Source organism: Cibotium barometz, chromosome 42 (assembly GCF_041138505.1).
Source record: "Cibotium barometz isolate CiBa-2024 chromosome 42, ASM4113850v1, whole genome shotgun sequence".
Taxonomy (NCBI): Eukaryota; Viridiplantae; Streptophyta; class Polypodiopsida; order Cyatheales; family Cibotiaceae; genus Cibotium; species Cibotium barometz.
Genome location: NC_141087.1, coordinates 31,032,168 through 31,055,445, shown reverse-complemented (window position 1 = coordinate 31,055,445; position 23,278 = coordinate 31,032,168). Strand labels below are relative to the sequence as shown.

Genomic DNA, 23,278 nt, shown 5'->3' with positions numbered 1-23,278 from the left:
ATGGATCGGCACAATAGTGTGCATCGTCCACTCAGCCGGAAACCTCTCTGACAGAGCTCTGTTGAAGAGATGAGCAAGAAATGGTGCCAATGTATCAATAGCATAGATGAGATGCTCTCCCTGTAATGTAATCATGTATGATCTGTCGCCCGTCCATGTTGGAGTCGGCATATGGCCCTCCTAACCATAGGTGGGGTGAAGAAGGTGGAGACTGTGGGGCATGGCTCTATGGGCTGTGGTATAGGGGGCTGTGCAGGCACATCATAGAGTCTCTCTGCATATGTCTGCCAGGTCTAAGGATTGGTAATAGGTGTGGGAGGATGGGGCTCTCTGAGTCTCCTCCAAGCAGCAGCAGCATCTCTGCTCATGAGCATGTGATATGTGTCCCAGTACTGAGCCTCCTCATAAGCGCGCCGCTTACGGCGGGTGAGTATGCATCCTCGTGCCTGCCTGTCTCTGGGTGATCTCCCCGAGAGCCCTCTGCACTCGGAGACTGCAGTAAAGGTTTCTGCACTCATCATCATACCATCAGTTCTGGGGCATGCTCCCAGATGTAGGTGGCTGTCCTGTCTGTATGTGGTATGGGAAACTCCTCGCGGCTGCAGAGTGCAAGCCTGCCTCTTGCAAGTGCAAGCCACCAGGCAAATCCGCAACAGATTTTTACATGCCTTACTGCACGCAAGAAGCATTTCGAGTCAGACTTGAGAATGAATTATACCAACTTTCTTTGATGGCAGATAGTAAGGAGGCCTGGCACAAGCTCTTGGAACATCGACCACCCACACCCATCACTGACTCTCTCATCTGGCACACAAACACAAAAGCTCTACCATGTTGTCACATGCACAGATGTGGACATACTTAACCCTCTATTTTAGCTATGAATTTAGAGCCCTTTCTAGGCATTAACCAGCTTTTTCATGGGAATTTTGGGTGCTTGCTGTCCAAGGACCTGGCCAACAGCATTCAAGTACAAGTAGGAGAAGATCCATGAGCCTATAAATAGGCTAGAGCAGTTAGTTGTTTAGTCATCAGATACTTGATAGGTAGGATATGTCGTAGGCTTAGGTGTTTTCCTTTTGGAGGCCATGTTGGCTAGGATCTATGTACATCTTGATACATATATACAGGAAACACAGATTTCAGCAACATATCTATCTCTTCTCTATGTACATCATTCCGTTTCTGCATAGTTCTTGACAAGCAGTTCTTCCCCATGTTACGTTGGTATCAAAGCGTCGAGTTTTTGACGGAAGAAAGGCTACAAATTTTTTATCTCATAAGGGCGAGGAGATCCATCGTGAAGAAGCCCATCATCATCTGCATTTTTCACTCAGGTTTGCGTTTTTATCACCAAGGCTGCGTTTTGCAAATTCTATACCAAATAGCTCTTACGTGTGCCAGGGGCGCTCAGCCAAAGGACAAGGAGGAGGGCCAAACGCACCAAGTAGAGGGCGGACAGAGCAAGCAAGCAAGGCAGCCTGTTGGTGCTTCAAACGCAGCCAAGCAGGGGGGGTCCGATGATGGGCACTCCAAGGCCAGTTCTGGGAGAGCATAAGGACAGTCAGATTTAGAAAAAACGCAGCCTGTTTAGGCTGCAGGACAGCACACAGTAGGCAACCAGATTCCGCAAAAACATAGCCCATTCAGGCAGCAGGACAGCACACAGTAGGCGGCCATATAATACAGCAACAAAATGCAGCAGAAGGGTGCCTCCAAGGACGTGCTACAAGCTAGCCAGTTTGTGGATGGAGGGGGCAGATAGGGTAGCATTTATATACAGCCAGGTATATGTGGCTTCCTACAGACCGGTAGATGTGGCTTCCCTACCTAAGCCAATTGGCTACACCTACCCTTCTTCCATCGCACAAAGATAAAACCTTCGCCAAGTCCTTAACCACAAAGATGTGTTTGTTTTCTTCGTGTACATATGCAACAGGTACAGATGTAAGAGAGCTATTTGATTTCCTCGGAGAAAGCATGCTCCACCACCAACATTGATCTCAACAAGAGCATAGTGGCACCATATAGGATAGAGGGGAGGGAGGAGAGTCTCCAGCTGTGGGAGAGCCACTTGGCAAGTTGCCGACAAGAGATCCAAGCAAGAAAGGCAGAACATACAGTGGTAAGTCCATCCATAGATGAAGTTCAACAACAGGGAGTGTCCGAGGATGCCAAAAAGATTTCAAGAGAGAAGTTGGTGTCGATGACAGAGTCCCCAAGAAGGGTGGTGTCATGGCCCTGTGAAAATGGAACAGCACAAGTGTGGGCATGGTGGTTGCTTAGTCAAAATATTAAATGATTCACATTTGGGGTGCCCGGACAGAGATAATGATGTGTGGACATCTCCAAGTGTGAAGGGGGGAACTAGAACATTAATATTTTTATGTTTTATGTATGGTTGCCCCTAGGCCTTAGTGGCCCCTAGGGAACTTTAATTATTATTAAAGTTGGGGCCCTAGGACAAGTTTGGAGAGGGGGCAACTCCACTTTTGGAGTGCATGCCTCTCTCTCTTCACTCTCTCTCTTGCTTTTGGGAGACATGCGTGTAGGCTCAAGCGTGGAGAGGAGAAGGAAGCTAGTCGGCTGCTGCAGAGAATTTTGGTTGCTGAAAGCTGTTGAGAAAACAAGCCGTACACATCTGTACGACTGCAGGTACAACTGTACGACTGCAGGTACAAGCGGCGCTGACAGGAATCCATACTGTGAGTGTTGGCGGCGGCTGTTGTTGCAAGCGACGGCAGTTGCTGGTACAGGCCGTACAGCACTGTACGACTGCAGGTACAGGGTACGGACGGGTCTGGAGCAAGCGGCATTGGACAGTACGAGTGCAGGTTGTGTTGTAGGCGCAGACCAGTCCAACAGGTACACACGCACGTGCAGCTGGAACTGCTGCACTTTTGTCCAGAGACTGGTACAGACAAAGCCGTACAGCTGCAGGCGGCGCTTTTCTTGATACAGGCGGCGTTTTCTTGGTACAGTCGGCGCAGCATCAGAGGGCTGCAGGTACAGCACTGAGGTGGATGCAGGGAGGAAGGTACAAACAGGTACACTCACACGTGTGAAGCAGGGTTGTTGAAACAAGTGTCTGCAAGTACAGACTAGTACGGTCATTTCCTCCGGTGCAGATCCACGAGCTGATTTTGGTAAGCTCTGAATTTGTTCATTTACCTTTCTTTCCATTAGCTTATGTCTGCTGCAGATTTGTACTATCTGGCCCCTTGTGAGAGGAGGGGTATGGCAGATTGAAAAGGGTGGAAACAAAGATTGGGACAGTGAATGTATGTTTGTGCTGAGTTGTGGGATCATGTGCATGAGATATGCCAGATGTATGCTCAAGGTTGTCCTGCTGAATAGTCTTGGCTGATCAGAGGGAAGCACGGAGTGTTGCTTTGAGACACAGATCTGTGTGTGAATCCTCTGTGCTAAGAAGTATTGTGGGTTGCCAAATTGGCCATACATGTGTATTCTCTTGGCTGGTTTTGTTGTACTCAGCCTTTCATATTTTTGAAATTGAATAAAGAAATACCGCAAGGGGCGCCAAGCTTTGGGGCCAATAGGTGTCGTTCTATTTTCAGATTTGGAGCACTCTAGCTCCAATCATATTTGTTTTCATATCTGGACTACAAGTGGAAGGGTGACTGCTAGTCTACCGCACTTTGGTTTCTACCAGAGGCCGGTTTCAAGGTTCCGTCCTCGGGAACAATCATCAACTTTCTTAAGGGGGTGAGCTCGTGGTTGCCTCGAGGAAAGTCATCGCTGAAAAATTCAGCAACATGTCAGATACAGAGGATGAGTACTTTTATCATGAAGAGGAAGAGCAAGAGACCTCTCCTGAGCGAAATGCATCTGAGGATATTTTGCAGGAGAACAGGCTGCAGATGATGAGCATTATGAGGATGTAACACAGCCAGAAGATGTACTTGGTAAAGAGGATGATGATGCTCGGTTTAAAGATCGTTTGGCTGGTGTTATGGATGTATTTATGTAGCTCACACAAAGTGAGAAGTTTGCTGAATTTATGAGATCCCGTACAGAGCCCGAAAAGAAGAAGAAGGTGCGTTCTAAGAACCTTCCTCAAGGTCATAGTGGTGCCTTCCCACAGGATCCATCTTTTGGACAGTTTCCGAACATGCAGCATGGTTATGGTGCTAACTCTCAGAGTTCCTTCTTTGGACAGCCATCTATTCCTCAACAGACTATGCATCCAGGTTATTTTGGTGGTGGCTCGGTGTTCCAATCTATGACTGGGGGTTATCCTCTAGGAGGCATGGGTATGCCATGGCCTTTTGGAGCAAATTTTCAGCCTGGTATGCAGGGGAATATGTATGGTGGTATGCAGTCCGATATGCAAGGAAATATGTTTGGGAGCATGCAACCTGGAATGCAAGCAAATATGTATGGTGGCATGCAGCCAGGTATGCATAATGGAATGTTCGGAAACATGGCTGGAATGTATGGTATGCCAGGTGTGGGAATGGGAAATGTTGACCCTATGATGGGCATAAATGTTGGGGGCAGCAATCTTGCGAAGCCACTTCCATATGATAATCTAACGCCTATGGGCAAGGCGAAAGATTATAAGGAAGGGGGAGCTGCAGTGAAGTTTGATACATTCAGTGGAGCAAAAGATAAATTGAAAGCACTTACCTTTTTACAGCAGTTTGATGCTGCTTTTTCTGGTGGGAACTACACAGAGTCCTCTAAGGTGAGGAAAGCTGCCACTTTTCTCGAGGGCAATGCTTTGCAGTGGTGGTCTATGTTAGAAGTCATCTCCTGTCCAGTTTTATACACCAGGGCCTTTGTTGTGGGTGTGCCCGCCCTTATCAGGTGTTTTTATCATTTTTCCTCACTCCCCGCATTTTTCCCCTATTTTTTCCCATTTTTCTGTGCCATGGGAGGCAATCTAGTAGTGGCAGGAGGACCCTGAGCCTGGCCGACTGCATCTGTGACATGGTCGACTACAGTGCATGAGTCGTGGGACTCTTCTGGTGCTGGCCGACCCATTCTGATGCTGGCCAACTGTGATTATCCAGTCGTGGAGGTTTTTGTGTCCAGTCGGCTGTCCTACAGCAGGCCGACTGCTGATGTGGGGGCATATATATAGGCCCCCAGCCCCATACCATTCTTTGTATCATATTCGGGATCTTCTTGTGTATATCAGAGCAGAGTTACACGCCTACATCTCTCTCTCTCTCTTGTGCTGTTTTTCTGCCTGCGTTTTGTGTGTTCCCAAAGAGTTATCATTTCCACTGCATATTCTGACATGGTATCAGAGCCCTAGGCTCGAGATAGATCTTGGGAGTTTTTCTGAGCAAGAGGGGGACTGTTTTGTGGCTGATTGGTGGACTGTTTTGGACTGTTCGGGAAGAGGAGAAGCAAGAGGAAGGCGGGCTGATTTGCTGGACAGCCACTTGCACGTTTTAGTTCTTCTTTGTTCCCACCCACCCACCCTTTCCGCTATGGCAGATTTGTTTGAGATGGCCGAGAGACATGTGAAGATTCCGACACTCCCCACGTTCCCGGTGGACCGTCAGTTGGACGGAAGCAACTACGGCATATGGAAGGTGATGATGGAATCTGTTCTGGAGTCCTACGACCTCGCCGATTTCGTCGTTGTTGGTGTTCCACGGCCGGAAGTAGAGGAAGGGGAGTTACCGTCGATCCGAAAGGACTGGGAGGCCCAGACACAGATGTGGGATCGTGTCAATGCCAGGGTCCGTTCGTTTATTTTCCTCAACTGCACACCACAGGTAATCAATCATGTAAAGCATATGACGCTGGCCAGAGGTATATGGCAGCATTTGACTTCTCTTTACAACAGGGTATCGCCCATGAAAAGGATTTCCTTGGAAGTACAGATGCGGGTTATGAGCCCTGCAAAGTCGTCGACGATGCGGGAGCATATTAACAAGCTGCAGGCTCTTCACGGCAGGAAGTTCTTCAGGCTGGGAAGGAGATATCATCAGAGGACATGGCCATCACGTTGCTGTCACATTTGCCCTCTTCATACTCAGCATTTTACTCGTCTTTGATTACCAATGGCAGGCTCAGCACCATCACGTGGGAGGAGCTTGTGCCCATGGTCCTGGACCAGGAGGAACGATTCACGAACCCTCCTCAGGGTGGAGGTTCGGAGGCCTTTACTGGCCAACAGTCGAAAGGCCGTAACTCGGGCAAAGGGAAGGCTTCATCGGAGAAGTCTTCTGAGAAGAAGTCCGATGCTGACCGCGAGAAATTGAAGGCAGAGAGGACCTATAATGATTGTGGCGAGAAAGGCCACTATTGGAGGCAGTGTCCCAAGCGGAAGACCGAGAAGGGTGAAGACTCCTCAACAGCAATCATGAAGACTCCGGCTTTTGTGCACCTGGAGGTGATGGACACCGATGCTTCATTTTCTTCCGGCAGGGAGGAGATTAGAGGACTCTCCGCGACGGATACTCGGGAGTGGATTCTCGATAGTGGTGCTTCCAGGCACATGACTCCTTCCCGTTCCGGTTTACAGGATCTCTGCAGGTGTTCTGGTCATATTCTTACTGGGGATACGTCCACTATCCCAGTTCACAGTGAGGGCAGGCTGGAGATAGTTCCCGATGGCAGAGGGGAGAAGCATTCCTCCCAGGTGTTGTATGTTCCGGCACTTGGTTTCATCTGTTGTCAGTGCATCAAGTTTGCAAGACTGGCGTACGGGTGGAGTTTGATGAGCATTTTGTTGCTCTCCGGGACAAAGCAACAGGCCAAGTGGTTTGGGAAGGCGGAGTGGAGAATGGAGTTTACAGGCTTTCAGCACTCTATCTCCCAGGTCCTCACGATTGTGATGAGTGGCAGTTTGGTAATGGCTACTCAAGTGTGGATACGCTGCAGGCATAGTTGCAAGCATTCTTTGCATTCGTGCATTCGCATTCGAGAATGCCGAGTTTGCAAAAGAATGCATTGAGGGTGGATGCATTCGCATTCGTGGCAGGTAAAAAAAAATAATTTTTTTGGGCATAAATAGAATGTTCAAAGTCAATGCTTGAAAACACAATGAAAAACTTGAAAGCTTGAAACTTAAAAGATGTTAGAATTTAGAACTTAAGACTCAAGACTCAAGAGTGCTGGAAATGTACTCAATACTCATATTATCGCATAAAGAGTGAAGTACATAAGTCAGAGTACTAGACTGTAGTCCCAAGGCAAAGAGCCCAACACACTAAAGGTGAAGTGTGCTCACACGGGGAAAAAACCCTTGTCCAACCAAGGTAAAAAGTACTCGTGTGTGAGAGGTCATGTACATGGTGAATCGTGATCATTCATCATCTTCCTCTTCAGAGGAAGAAGATGAAGTAGCATCCTCATCTGTCTCAACAATATCAGCTTCAGCCTGCTCAGTACCAACTGCATGCATGTCCTCTTCTTCCTCGTCCTCCATAGACTCACGAGCCTCTTGTGAAGAAACAAGTCTCTCATCATCTTTCTCCTTGTTGATCATTTCCAAAGTTACCTCCACTTTCTCATACCCTCTTGCCTTGATTTTGGAAACAAGTCGAAGGTTGGTATGTATGTATACCAATTTCTCAGTGTTTGAAGGTTTCAACTTGTTCCTCTTTTTGGTATGAATGAGTGAGAAAGTGCTCCAATTTCTCTCACATGGGGAAGATGTAGTTCCTTGAGAAAGCACTCGAATGGCAAGTTGTTGCAATTTAGGGGTGCTTGCACCAAAAGACTCCCACCACTTTACCCCTTCATGCATTCTACTTTCATCTAGAGCAAGTGGGCGAGAAAAAGTACCCTTCAATGACCTGTAATTATCCAACTCATCCATCAATGCACCTTGCTCAACAACATCTCCATGCGAATAACGCTCAATAAATGTCATCCATCCATTTTGCACCTCTTCATCTGCTTCTTGTCCCTTGCCTCTCCAAATTGGATGCAATACATAGCCTGTGGCATGAAGAGGAGAGTGCATCATGTCCCAACGGTCAACACATAAAGCCTTTACTTGGTTCAATTTGCATTCATCAACACCTGTCATTTTTTGTATGCTTTCCACCATCCTATCTGTGAGCTCATAAACTAATCCCATGGTGGCTCCCTCCCTATCAGCCATGCGAAGAATCTTCAAAATAGGTGCCATTATTTTCACAATCTGTATTGCATCCTGCCAAAATCTTGTCTCTAACACTTTGCTTGTAATCTCCAAGCCAATAACTTTGTTCTTCACCTGTTTTGCATTTGTCCATTCATCGCTTACAACCATCTTCCTCGAGCCAGTGTAGACTCTCTCATCTAGCAAGTTTGACAATACAATAAATGTGTAAGCAAAACGTGTCTCTGCTGGCTTTAAAAGCTCCTTCTTGCTGTACCTTCGAAACATGTCCAAAAGAGTTGGCTTCCTTGTTATAAACTTCACAATCTTCTTTGCCCACTCAAGAACGGGGGAAACCCATGTCAAGCTGCCAATGTCTTCAAATAGCAAATCCAAACAATGGCATGTGCAACGCGTAAAAAAGATATGAGGCCATTGAGCCTCGACAAGCTCTCCCGCAACCACACAATTTGATGCATTGTCCATGCATACCTGCACAACATTGGTAGGACCAACATGAAGAATAGCATCTTTAAGGATACCAAAGATGAACTCTCCCGATTTCAATTGACCGCTTGTGTCAACGGCTTTTAAGAACACACTGCCATAAATACATGATGCCAGCACATTAATGATTGGCCTTTTCTTGGTGTCGGACCAGCCATCACATACAATTGTACATCCATATTTCTTCCATTTATCTCTTATGCCAAGCAAATTTCTATCTATGCATTTGACTTCATCTCTCAACTCCTTAACAAGCAATGCCTCATATGAAGGTGGCTTGTATGAGGCTCCGGCTTCGCCAATGGCTTTGACCATATCCAAAAAATACGGACTTTTCACTTTGCAATGAGCAATGTCCTCTGCATAGAAGAAACGCCGCACTGCAATTGTTGCATTTTTTCTTGCTTGCAATTGCCATGCTGCTCCCAATTTTCCTTGAGAATGGCTACCCTTAGAGACTCTTTGTCTTTTGTTTGCAGAAACTGCCTCGTTACATGTACTAGAACCACATACATTTGACATTGAAGCTGCCACATTTGATACATCCTGAGCAGCATCCCCCAAATCCCCCACCGCATCATCAATTGCCTTTTTATCATACATAGGGTCAGCTTTGACATGCAATCGCCTGCATATATCTTTCACATCCTCTGGGGCATGCTCACATTTGTCCACACCGTGCCCTGAAATGGCTAGGATGTGAGCACGAATTCGAAAAGGCCCACCTATCCACTCATGAGGACAAAATTTACACTTGCACTGATACATCCCTCTTCCTTTCTTTTCCAAGCGGGTTACACATTCCCACTCCGGTCCCGAGGATTTTCCCATTCCCAAATCTCCAAGGCTTGAAGGCAGGAAGTCCTTCACTCGGTAGTAGAGACTCGAGAGAAGCTCAGGAGTCGGAAGCTCGCGGGTCGGAAGCCCCTTGGGCGGCTGGGCCTCGTTGTGGCCTGTGGGTGAGTAGAGACACGTAAGGGAGCAGAGAGCGTAGGCGTGTAGTGCTCACTGCTCACTGCTGGAGCCTGGTCGACACTGGACAGCGCGCAGGGAGAGAAAGAGCGTAGGCGTGTAGTGCTGGTCGACACTGGACAGCGCGCAGGGAGCGGAAGAGCGTAGGCGTGTAGTGCTGGTCGACAGCGCGCAGGGAGCGGAAGTGTACGCATTATGTTAAAACTGCCCAAAAGTGGCCGAATTTGTAAGTGTTAAAAAAATTGCAGGTAAAGTTTGCAAAGGGATGCAAACTGCAAACGTTTGCAAACGTTTGCAAAGCCTTGCATTCGAGAATGTTTGCAACTATGGCTACAGGTACAGGCTTTCTGGGACCAGATGGTGGATAGCTTACCAGTAGATGGCAGCAGTTGGCAGGAACTCTCCAGTACTGATGTTGGTGGTTCTTGTGTTCGTCAGTCAGAGGAAACTGAACAGGTCACTTATGCTCTGATGTCTCCTCGTGTTCGGGACAAAGAACCTCCAGTAGATGAGGATGTTCTTTCCACGGGGACCTTTCGGAAAGCCAGGCACGTGGCAGGTGATTACTTGCAGAAGGAGGTGGTTTCTCCAGGCTTTGTGGTTCCGGATTCAGAGGGGGTGGTTGACAGGTTTCATCAGGTTTCCAGGACTTGTGCGTGCACCGTAAAAAAACAGGTGTTGATCCTTGTGAGCAGTGGGATGCCTTTTTGACTCAGAAGTTGTATGGTTCATTGATCTGGTTGATGGACACCAGATTGGACGGGAGCTTCTTGATGAGGCAGTTAAGCTCATGGTTGCAGATGTCTCTTTGGGAGGCAGGATTGCGTTTCCTGTGGTTTTTGCGGCATGCGAAGGATCAGGGACTCTTGTACACAGGAGGGGGATTGTTGGATGGAGTCTGACTCCACGATTGGAGTGACTCGGTTTGGGGAGGAGATCCAGACACGAGGGGATCTACTTCAGGCCCAGGAGCAATTTTACGGAGCAGTTGGAGACAGTCATCTTTTGCCTTGTCGAGAACAGAGGCAGAGTACCAGGCTGCTTGTGATGCTGCTTGTGAGGTGATGAGGATGCAGAGGTTGCATTGCAGGTTTGGGCTTCCACTGGAGGAACCCATGGTCATCCAGAGGCACTTTGTTCGTGAACAGATCGTTGCTGATGACATCTTGCTGTTCGACGAAGGACAGTACGGTGGACCTCTTCACGAAGTCGCTATCTCAGGATTTTCTCAGGCGGCACCCCAGCTCCCTGTGGTTGGTTTCACAGCCAGGAGCTGAGAGGGGGTGTTAGAAGTCATCTCCTGTCCAGTTTTATACACCAGGGCCTTTGTTGTAGGTGTGCCCGCCCTTATCAGGTGTTTTATCATTTTTCCTCACTCCCCGCATTTTTTCCCTATTTTTTCCCATTTTTCTGTGCCATGGGAGGCAGTCTAGTAGTGGCAGGAGGACCCTGAGCCTGGCCGACTGCATCTGTGACATGGTCGACTACAGTGCATGAGTCGTGGGACTCTTCTGGTGCTGGCCGACCCATTCTGATGCTGGCCGACTGTGATTATCCCGTCGTGGAGGTTCTTGTGTCCAGTCGGCTGCCCTACAGCAGGCCGACTGCTGATGTGGGGGCATATATATAGGCCCCCAGCCCCATACCATTCTTTGTATCATATTCGGGATCTTCTTGTGTATATCAGAGCAGAGTTACACGCCTACATCTCTCTCTCTCTTGTGCTGTTTTTCTGCCTGCGTTTTTTGTGTTCCCAGATCTGGTTATCATTTCCGCTGCATATTCTGACAGTCTACTCTTCTTTCGCAGGGCATAGCACCCACTACTTGGGTACAATTTAAACAGGTTTTCTCTTCCGTATGGCTCACATCTACATTTGAGGTGGATGTTATGACTGCATGACACAAGTTGGATGCTTCAAAGTGTGAGAATTTGGAAGATTATAACAAGAAGTTTTGGGAAGCTTTACTCCCAGTGACTTCTTACAGTGCAGTGCCTTTGTCTGAGCAGGTAGAGAAGTATTGTTGTGGGCTGCCCAAAGAGGTGCGAGATTATTGTATCAAGACTCGAGTAACGAACATGTCACAGATGATAGAGAATGCTATGACAGCTAATGCGTTACTCACTGGAGGATCATCTGGGTTTAAAGGAAGTAAGAACTCAAGCAAGAAAGCTGAAAAATCTGGGCATGCTTCTCGTGATGCTAAAGGGTCTTCAGAGACGAGGTATAAGAAGTTGCCAATGCCCAAGAGAACTTCTGAGGAAAGACAAGCTTTGAGAGATGCTCGGAAATGTTTTTACTGTACTGAAGAGGGACATATGTCATTTAATTGTCCCAAGAGAAAGTCCCAAAAGGACTCTGACAATAAAGGAGAACCCAAGTCAAAGAAACAAAAACCTTCTGCAGGGTTAGTTCCTTATCTTGTGGGGGAACAACCAGGTGGTGAAGAGACAGAGTTGTGCGGGGCATGGGGCAAAGTGAGGGATCAGAATGCCTTGATATTCTTTAACACAAGTGCTAGAGCCAACTTCATTTCACCAGATTTGGCTGGCCGATTGGGGATCCGTGCAGAGGAGATGGGGCCATTATGTGAGGCTAACATGGCTTGTCCAGGGTATGCAGAACCCGTTACTCCTATCATTGGGAAGCTCAGGCTTCATTTGCAGGGTTATGTGGACAGCGAAGAGTTTTTCATCATGCCTCTGGATGGCTGTGATGTTTTGTTGGGTATGCCATGGTGCCACAGAGTACATGCGGTGGTGGACACATACAATACGAAAATCACTATGACTCATAGAGGGAAAGAACATGTTTTGGATGTAAAACTTAAAGGGGAATCTGTTCCTATTGTATCCGCTTCGGCAATTTCATCAGTAATGAAAAAACATCTTTCCACGTACTTGATTTATGTAAAGGATGCACAAGATGATGAGTCTAAGTCTAATTTGTCTATGTTAGATAAGGACAGGACTGATTTCTTATGTGGGTTCCAAGATTGTTTTTCCGAGTCATTGCCAGGAGAACTTCCTCCCGAGAGGCCAGAAGATCATGCCATTGATCTAATTCCTGGTAGTACTCCACCGAATAGACCGCCGTACCGTGTTAGAGCAACCCAATAGGAAGAGATTATGAGTCAGGTGCAGGAGCTTTTGAATAAAGGGTTGATACAGCCTAGCTCATCACCCTTTTGCTCACCTGTACTCTTAGTGCAAAAGAAGAATGGTTCTTGGCGCATGTGTATTGATTACAGGGCGCTGAACAAGAATACCATCAAGAATCGATTCCCCATACCGAGGATCGATGACATTTTGGACCGCTTACAACCCTCCACAGTCTTTAGTCGCATTGACTTGAAAAGCGGGTATCATCAGATACGTATTAGACCCGAGGATGTGCATAAGACAGCATTTCGAACCACGTTTGGGTTGTATGAGTTTTTGGTTATGCCCTTTGGTTTGACAAATGCACCTGCCACATTTAACAGAATGATGGACAGGATTTTCAGGCCTCATAGAGCGTTTGTGGGTATCATCAGATACGTATTAGACCCGAGGATGTGCATAAGACAGCATTTCAAACTATGTTTGGGTTGTATGAGTTTTTGGTTATGCCCTTTGGTTTGACAAATGCACCTGCCACATTTAACAGAATGATGGACAGGATTTTCACGCCTCATAGAGCGTTTGTGGGCACATTCTTTGATGATATGATTGTGCATTCACAAACTGAGGAAGAGCATAGAAGGCATTTGGCCATTGTGTTTGCAGAACTCAAGAACCATAGGCTGGTTGTTAATGGCAAGAAGAGTGAGTTCTTTTTGCAAGAGATACATTTCTTGGGGCATATTGTGTCTAAGCATGGAGTCCGTATGGATCCAGCGAAGGTGGAAGCAATTCTTAATTGGCCAGATTTTACGATGCATTGCCTGACAAAGGCATCAACATCTCTTCTCAAGGTTGGCCAATAAAAGAAAGTCTCCACTGCTTTTACCGTGGCGTCAATACCTCTATGACCTGCATACGGTGGAGCATGACTTTCAATCATAACCTTGAGTCGCAATGGCCTGGTAACACACAGTCTGCCATGCATCAATAAAAATCCATCTCTGAGAGTATAATGCTCATGCCGTTGACCCTCAGACATCTGATCATACAACCTTTCAAAGTCCTCATCATGGGCATACTGCTCTTTCATTTCATCAAGCTCATGATGATAAGCAAGTGAAACTGCGGAGATCTGTGGCTTGCGTGACAAAGCATCTGCCACTACATTCTTTTTGCCTTCCACATGCACAATCTGAAAGTGAAACATAGACGAGAAGTTTGTCCAACGCATATGCTTCTCTGAAAGCTTAGTTTGCGTGAGGAAATAACGCAAGGTCTGATGATCTGTCTGCATAGTGAAATCAGCCCCAAGCAAGTAGTGTTTCCATGTAGAAAACCAACATCTCTTTCTCATAAACCTGTAAATGCTTCTCGGCATCTTGCAATATTCTACTCTCATAGGCGATCACATGTCCCTCCTGCATGAGAACTGCCCCAATGCTACTTCCACATGCATCACATTGGACAACAAAAGCCTTTCGGAGGTCCGGTAACACCAATACTAGATCCGAAGTAAGCTTTTCTTTGAGCTTTTTGAAAGCTGTAATTTTCCGATCAGCCCATCTAAACGGAGTTGCCTTCTTTGTCAAGGCATAAAGGGGTGAAGCAATTTCAGCAAAATACTGTATGTACCGCCTGTAATAGGAACACAATCCTAGAAAGCTGCGTACATCATGCACTCAGAAGGTAAAGTTTGACCGTCAAAAGACACCAGGGTTACTATAGCCTTTACCTATTCTAGATAGACCTTGGGAGAGCATTGCCATGGATTTTATATTTGATCTTCCACGAACACAAACGGGCAATGATGGCATTTGGACTATCATATGCAGGTTCAGTAAGCAGGCCCATTTCATTCTCGTGCATAAGACGATCAAAGTGGATCATATGGTGAAGTTGTTCATGGCGAACATCTTCAAGTATCATGGCTTGCCTACATCTATCATTAGTGACCGTGATCCACGGATGACGAGTTTGTTCTGGAGAGGGTTGTTTGACAACATGGGTACAACTCTCAAGTTTTCATCGTCATTTCATCCACAAACAGATGGTCAGTCGAAAGAGGCTAACTCTACAGTGTTGGATCTTCTTAAGTGTTATGTGTCAGAGCACAAGCAACAATGGGAAAAATATCTTCCTTTGGTGGAGTTTGCATATAACAACACACTGTTCATACCTCAACAGGCAAGGCGCCTTTTGAGATTGTGGAAGGAGGGAAGAAGGTACCACCCATTTTGCATACAAAGGATAAGATCTTTGAGGCTGATCAATATGTGGAGAGTATGGATGAAGCTTATCGGAGAGTTAAGTTGGCACTCCAAAAAACTCCGCAGAAGCAAAAGAAAGCCGCAGACCGTCACAGACGTGTTTTAGAGTTTGCATTGGGTGATTGGGTTCTTTTGCGCTTTGAAAAGGCTAGACTCAAGAAGATGAAGGGTAAAGAGCGCTTATTCCCTAAGTTGAGCATGCGTTATTATGGGCCTTTTCAGGTATTGGAAAAGATTGGTGAGGTAGCCTATCGTTTGAAGCCACCAGATCACTGGAGGATTCACAATGCTTTTCACGTGAGTCTCCTTACACCTTTCTGTGGGGATGTGCCTGAGGATGTATCAGATGAGGCTCAGCCGGAAGTTGAGGAACTTGATGAGGTTCTTATTCCAGAGCAGATACTGGCACATAAGGAAAGAAAGGTACGAGGTAAAGTTTCCCGTCGCTATCTTGTGAAGTTCAAGAACGATTCACCGATGGATGCGAAGTGGATGGAGGAAGGTGACTTAACAGATTCACCTCACGTTTTGCAGCTTTATCTCGATGCCTTGAAGTTAGAGCCGACTCTTGTTGTGGCTCATTCAAGTTCAGCAGAGCATGGGTCTGGAGCATTCCCTGATGCTCAAGAGGGGGGTAGCACATCCACGCCCTTGATACAGACAGGCTCAGATGACATCTAGAGGTCGCTTGTTGCAGTTTTCATCTAACCCGTAAGTACTGATGGCTGACAGTACATTTGTTTATGGGACTTCTATGATAAATGTGTACTAGTCACATGGGATATTGTGGTTGTGTATGGTTCACAGTGGTATACAACTTGGACTACTACTACGCCATTGGTTTGCAGTGAATGTTGATACATGTGCATGGCTTAGAGAGATTGGGACGCTGATCTTGCCATATTGTATATTTCACTTTGGATATTTTGCTGTATCACTAGAATGCAATCGAGGACGCTTGCCATTTTTCAAGAGGGGGGTATGTCATGGCCCTGTGAAAATGGAACAGCACAGGTGTGGGCATGGTGGTTGCTTAGTCAAAATATTAAATGATTCACATTTGGGGTGCCCGGACAGAGATAATGATGTGTGGACATCTCCAGGTGTGAAGGGGGGAACTAGAACATTAATATTTTAATGTTTTATGTATGGTTGCCCCTAGGCCTTAGTGGCCCCTAGGGAACTTTAATTATTATTAAAGTTGGGGCCCTAGGACAAGTTTGGAGAGGGGGCAACTCCACTTTTGGAGTGCATGCCTCTCTCTTCACTCTCGCTCTTGCTTTTGGGAGACATGCGTGTAGGCTCAAGCGTGGAGAGGAGAAGGAAGCTAGTCGGCTGCTAACTGCAGAGAATTTTGGCTGCTGAAAGCTGTGTGAGAAAACAGGCCGTACACATCTGTACGACTGCAGGTACAACTACAGGTACAACTGTACGACTGCAGGTACAGGTGGCACTGACAGGAATCCATACTGAGTGTTGGCGCGGCGGCTGCAGTTGCTGGTACAGGCCGTACAGCACTGTACGACTGTAGGTACAGTGTACGGACGGGTCTGGAGCAGGCGGTGCTGGACAGTACGAGTGCAGGTTGTGTTGCAGGCGCAGACCAGTCCAGCAGGTACACACGCACGTGCAGCTAGAACTGCTGCAATTCTCTCCAGACTGGTACAGACAGAGCCGTACAGCTGCAGCAGGCGGCGCTTTTCTTGATACAGGCGGCGTTTTGTTGGTACAGTCGACGCAGCATCAGAGGGCTGCAGGTACAACACTGAGGTGGATGCAGGGAGGAAGGTACAGACAGGTACACTCACGTGTGAAGCAAGGTTGTTGAAACAAGTGTCTGCAAGTACAGACTGGTACGGTCATTTCCTACGATGCAGATCCACGAGCTGATTTTGGTAAGCTCTGAATTTGTTCATTTACCTTTCTTTCCATTAGCTTATGTCTGCTGCACATTTGTACTATCTAGCCCCTTGTGAGAGGAGGGGTATGGCAGATTGAAAAGGGTGGAAACAGAGATTGGGACAGTGAATGTATGTTTGTGCTGAGTTGTGGGATCATGTGCATGAGATATGCCAGATGTATGCTCAAGGCTATCCTGCTGAATAGTCTTGGCTAATCAGAGGGAAGCACAGAGTGTTGATTTGAGACACAGATCTGTGTGTGAATCCTCTGTGCTAAGAGGTATTGTGGGCTGCCAGATTGGCCATACAGGTGTATTCTCTTGGCTGGTTTTGTTGTACTCAGCCTTTCATATTTTTGAAATTGAATAAAGAAATACCGCAAGGGGCGCCAAGCTTTGGGGCCAACAGGTGTCGTTCTATTTTCAGATTTGGAGCACTCTAGCTCCAATCATATTTGTTTTCATATCTGGACTACAAGTGGTAGGGTGACTGCTAGTCTACCGCACTTTGGTTTCTACCAGAGGCCGGTTTCAGGTGGAGCGATGGAGCATCAGTTGCACCCATGCTCCAAGTTAAGCAGATGGGATGTCACCTGCACCCTCTCCGAGTGTGACGTGGACATGCTTCTATCCATTGGCCACCTCAGAGGTCGAGTACGTGGCCGGATTCATGTGTTTGTAAGGGCTAATGTGCCAAATCATTGTAATATTGTCCAGGCACCCAATGAGCAACCTAGGGTGGACACAATGATTGGGTTATTGTGTGAACATACTAAGTTGAGCATTATTAATAGAGAGCCATTCATCGCCCTTTGCAGCCTATAGGGAGCTGTTTGTCAGGAGCGTGTGCACTTGCCATTGCCATATTAGGCAAGCGATCATAGAGGTAAGCATTATTTTACTAAAGTGTGGCTGATTTGTCATTTGTGCAAAGCCCTCAACTCATATGATTTATCTACCATGTAGGTTGGGGCTCAAAACGTGATGCAAGTCATCACCGACAATGCATCAAATTGTCGACGCATGGGCCGCTTGCTTGAGGAGGAATTCCCCACCATTGTGTGGACTCCATGTGCCAGTCATTGCATTGACTTACTCATGGAAGATGTGGCGAAGCTCGGGTGGGTGAAGAGGATTGTGCAACAAGCTACATCTATTGTCAACTTCTTCATGCTAAAGGTGAAGGTGCTTGCTATGTTTCGTGAGCATAGCAGGCTTGACTTGAAGAAGCCATCGGCCACCCGCTTTGCCTACATGTGGCTGGTTTTGGAGCGTCTATACGATGTGAGGCCCGCCCTTCGCCAAACAGTTGTTTCCACCATGTGGAACGAATGGGATGAGCACGTCACTGAAGAGGCCAAAGCCATGCAACGCTTTTGCCTAGAGGAGAGATTTTGGACTAGAGTCCGAGCAATTGTCATTGCTATGACTCCATTCTATAGGCTCTTGCGGATGACAGATTGCAAGGGGTCCACCATGGGCCTTCTTGTCCACTTCCTTAGAGCTGCCCTTGTGGAGTTGGAGGCTTGCACAGACATTACATTTGACGAGCGAGCACAAATCATGGAGATTGCACAGAAGAGATGGAGGTGGATGCACAAACCAATCCACGGGTTTGCAGCATTGGTACATCCAGCCTACAAGTCTCCAGTAGTTTGCACCGATAGGGAGCTTCGACAAGATCGGGATGCATATATGCTTCGCGCTGTGCCAGTTGATGAGCACAATGCCTTTCTAGAGGAGTTGGGCTGCTATGTTGATCAGAGAGGTCAAACCTCCTTTTCGTCTCCCACTTGCTGGAGGAGGGAGTCACTTGTGAAGCCCCTTTTTTAGTGGGACAATTTTGGGTATGGACTAGAGCATCTCCAACCCATAGCCTTAAGGGTCCTAGCCCAGGATTGTTCTACGAGTGCATGTGAGAGGAACTGGAGTTCCTATTCTCTCATACACACGAGAATACGCAATCGACTGAGCACACGACAGTTGGAGCGGTTGGTCTACTGCCGCACTAACTTGCGCATGATGCAGGGCATTCTTAGTATGGGTAGTCCCAAGCAAGTAAGTGACAAGTCTAGACTCTAACTCGTCATGATTCATAACTTTTAAGTTTTGTGTACACTGTACAGACTCTAACTTTTGTGCCTTAATGTGTAGGTCAATGTTGACACTTTCACGTTGACGAGTGAAAACTTTGCAAGTGTCAATCAACAACCTGATGAGGAGGAGGAGGCAATCTTCATGGAGCTCTATAGTGAGCTTGTGGCAGCAGATACTCGCAGCACCAGGAGTCAGCATGGACGGGGCCGAGCAGTTGGAGTTCATAGGCCTCCGCCTTCGACATCGGCAAAGGGTGGCCTTCACACATATGTGAGGTGGGGATCCTCGAGCTCCAATCCCCGCCTTCATGATGATATTCCATTGCCCCCTCATGATGATACCCCACTGCCTAGAGAGCCCTTGTTTGATGATGATGGCAACCTACTTAGCGAGAATGATCCCCAGAGTGTCTTGTCCACCTTCAAAGAGTCCTCTTCAGAGAACTCTCTTGATGGACACTCTAGTAGTGATCATGTTGATGATCATGCACATGTTGGTGATGATGTAGACTTTTGATATGTTATAGCTCTCTAGGCATTGGGCATCTATCTCCTTCTAGCCCATCGATGATGTATAGTAGTATGTAGTATCATGTATGTACGCATGTTGGCGGTCGCCCATGCCATGAGTTTTTGGCCTATCCTTTTGTAGCAGTTTTGTACTCTAATGGCATGATGACATTATGTTCATGGTTCTACTATTTTGTAACTTCTTGTCTACAATTTTTAAGTTTAGAAGTATTTTTTTAAACGTACTAATATCGTACCGTACCTCAAAAAATTTTAAGGTACCAATTAGTACCGTATTTTATCGTACCGTACCGTATCGTACCTTTCGTACTAACTAACCATGCCTAGGATCATGAGGCATTACTGAAAGAGCACTTTGCAATGCATTTGACACCCTTACCCTCTGTTGGCACACATGTTCAACAGAGTTTTGTGTCATGGTTTTTCACCCTCCCGCTCCACCAGCACCATCAGCCCCATCCTCAAGGCTCGAAACCCATCAGATTCTGGAAACTCTAGGACTATGATGATTGGTCACACATTGTCCAAGTTTTATGGATCGGTGTTAGAGTCAGAGTTTAGCTCCATGGCAGAGATGCATGGATCCAGGGCCACAGGGCAGACTGGTTTTTGGAGGACATACTCCACAGTGCAGATTGGCTCCCAAAGGACACCCACAGTGGATCACATTTTTACAATGAGGGCTGTTATGGAGGAGGGGCCAGATCGCAAAGACTCCTTGTTTATTGGGGCTTTGTGGATTTTCACAAAGCTTTTATCATTGTCCCCCAGCACGTCTGGAGGGTTTGGGTGTTCCATCAAAGATGATATGGGGCATGGGGCATCACGACACAGTGAGTCATTTATTGGCCATGTCCAAGAGGTATGCCCTCTCCTCTCGACCTTATTTTGCCTCTACAATGATAGGATCTCTGACTTCATTGACAAACTAGATGGAGCACGTTCAACCGTCGCAAGCACTTTGATCCCCCTCCTATTGTATGAAGATGATATAGTGCTCATTTTAGATTCAGCCGAGGAACTACAGAGGCACTTGGATGCATTACGCATCTTTTGTGAGCAAGGGCACCTCTTGGGAAGACCAAGGTCATGATCTTTAACACCTCTCACTAGGTAGCATCTAGACATCAGTCTTGGGAAGACCAAGGTTATGATCTTTAACACCTCTCACTAGGTAGCATCTAGACATCAGTTCACCCACATCGCAGACCTTGTGGATATTGTCACACCATATGTATACTTGGAAGCCACCTTCTCTAGCCCAATTTTCACCATGCGCAGCCCAAGTGAGATTGACGAGAGGCTATGCAGCTCTAGCCCTTCTAGTGCTTTGAGACACACTTTCAAGAACCTAGCAATAAGGGATGTCTCTTCAACACCTTAGCAACCCTATTGGTGATGTATGGAGTCCCTTTCTGTGGCATACCTTGGCAAGGAAGATTGGAGGAGGATTGAGAGTCTTTAGGTCTTGATATTCTCCCCCATGATCTGGGGCAAACCATTGGTACCACATCCGGTCGTCCTGGCACAGTTCAGGCCAGCCCCACTGGTGGTAGATGTACTTATCCAAATGGTGACACATATATACATAGCCTCCACCCTAGATAGCCACATGTTACCAAGGTTTGCTTAGAAGTTCTCTCAACAGTTAGCAGTGCAGGGGCATGATCAGCGACGGTATGCTAGAGTCACCTGTTGGCTCCTTGCTTAGGAGCTCAATGTAGATCTCTTACCACCTTTCCAATACGGCCTAGATGCCCCTTCCCTCTGTCTCGCCCATCGTGATACCAACCACATCATTCGATATGATCTCCTTAGCCAGCACACCCACACCACATGGCTCGTGCCCCCGGAGCTACCCACGAAGATACAGTTCTACACAGATCACTTCTTGAGGATCATAGTAGGTGGCTTCATCCAGAGGCCACGATACCTACCCAGACATATGTCACATGCCATGCAGATTGAAATTGTGCAGACCCTAGTCTCATCTCACCGCCTCCCATGGAGACAGGGAGAGTAGAGGGCATTGCCAAAGTGGATAGGATCTGTAGACTCTACATTATGGAGGTCAAGACGGAGGAGTACTACATTTGCAGATGCCCAACCAGGGGAGGAAATGGAAACAGATGATATTTCTGCAACGGAAACAGCCTGAAACAAGGGAATGGAAATGGCTAGGAAATGGCATGTCTTTAACGTTGTATAGTAGACGTAAATAGATTATAGAATGATGAAAACGGTTAAGAAAAATAGAAGAGGATCTTGGATCATAATTTGGAAGAGATGACAAGGTAAATTGTAGCAAGGGAAAAGTGTGGGGGAAAATCCTTAGGTGAGAGAAGGAAACAGGAAACGGAAGTGGCGCCTTCAGGAAATGGAGTTTTGCAATTTTGGCTAGGAAGCACCCGTTTCCTATTACTATGAATAGGTAGGCCTCACAAAAGCAACTCGGATCGGCCAATGAGGTGATAGCCCAAGTGGTGAAGGTGCTTGCCTAGAACTAGGAGGTTCTGGGTTCAAAGCACCACAAGGTGCTTCCTTGGCGGCATCACCTATGGGCAGATAAAAAGCGCCTATGGGTGGTGAAAAATGTTAACTACACAAGGGTCTCGGGCCTAAGGCTAGTCTAATTCAGAGTTGTGGTCTACATTGTGTTGGCACTTTTTTTTTTACTAACTTTTCAGCTCCTCTCAAGAGTTCAAGCTCCCACACGTTGATGCTCACCTTTTCCTTGTGCATGTCAAGCTGGGCATGCCGGCTTTATCCAACACTTTTCAGCTCCTCTCTCACCACTAAAGCTCTGTCTCAAGAACCTTTGACAAGATTTTTCAGGAACCAAACATACAGAATGCATTCAAGATGAGAACAGCGCTACAGCACAATGAATATGCCTCTCCAAAACATTGAAGGTCTCATAAATTGTAAGCCATTGCTTCAAGCAACTACCTGTGAGGCATCCCATAGTTGCCCCCAATAAACGCTTCCAAATCCCCCTTCTCCAAGCTTATTATCATAGTTGAAGTTATTGGTAGCAGCATGCAGTTCTTTGAGAGAGAAAATTCTCCAACTGTTATACTTCTCTGATGAAGCCTTGCAGGACCTGTAAAAGACAAGCAAAATGTTTAGGAAGATGAGTAGCATGACCATAAGATATATCAGAAGAATGATTTTTAATTGCACCCCTACATAATTAAGAGAGACCTATTTACTCTTTTTATCCATAAGCATATACTAGCACATAACTCAAAAAATGCAATGTACTAGAAATAAAGCTCAAATCAAGACTGGCATATAGGACGACTCACAACTCACTGTTTACATCTGCCTTGTCACCTTACTCCACTCATGCCTTTGATGTGCTCAATCACCTAAGATAATGACTACCCCCTCTCCTTAGCTTTGAGAGATTTTTTACCACCATAGCAATGCCAACACTGTGAGCTAAATGGAACAGATCAACATGTTCAATGAAAAAAACTATAAACACTGATGCAAGAGCTTGAGGCAATGTATGGAGCCTCTTCTTGGAGACCTAACCTTGCAAAGAAAAGTCACGCATGCAAGTTCTTCTCCCTCTCTCTCTCTCAATTGATTTGCTTCCTGTGTGTGTGTGAGAACTTCCATTGCCCTACAAACCCTAACAGGTTCTTGTGGGCCAACATTTGGTACCAGAGCAAAGGGTTCCTACTGTTTTTAGGGTTTCTGGTCAGAATCTGCCCAAACCTTCCATCCGGGGTACATAACAGGACACCCGAATCTGTTTGTGCAGTCAAAGTCAACAAATCCTAATTTTTGCACTGTACAACCTGCTCATACAGCTGTACGT

At 46.7% G+C, this 23,278-nt stretch overlaps 2 protein-coding genes across 3 annotated transcripts in view; one reads left to right on the top strand and one right to left on the bottom strand.

Moving 5' to 3' along the window:
* The window catches only part of LOC147614360 (PTI1-like tyrosine-protein kinase At3g15890), a 126,256-nt gene that overhangs the window by 88,256 nt on the left and 14,722 nt on the right, over positions 1–23,278 (bottom strand). The window contains exon 2 of the mRNA XM_086780905.1: positions 22,399–22,552. Within this exon, the coding sequence (XP_086637031.1) occupies positions 22,399–22,552 (154 nt within the window). The remainder of the gene's footprint in view (positions 1–22,398; positions 22,553–23,278) is intronic.
* LOC147614361 (uncharacterized) lies at positions 17,936–19,510 on the top strand. Of its 2 annotated transcripts, none has more exons than XM_086780906.1 (2): positions 17,936–18,880; positions 18,977–19,510. In XM_086780906.1, the coding sequence occupies exons 1-2, from the start codon at positions 18,842–18,844 to the stop codon at positions 19,433–19,435; spliced, it is 498 nt and encodes a 165-aa protein (XP_086637032.1). In that variant the 5' UTR covers positions 17,936–18,841; the 3' UTR covers positions 19,436–19,510. Both variants share the same exon structure in this region; 1 of them encodes a protein (XP_086637032.1).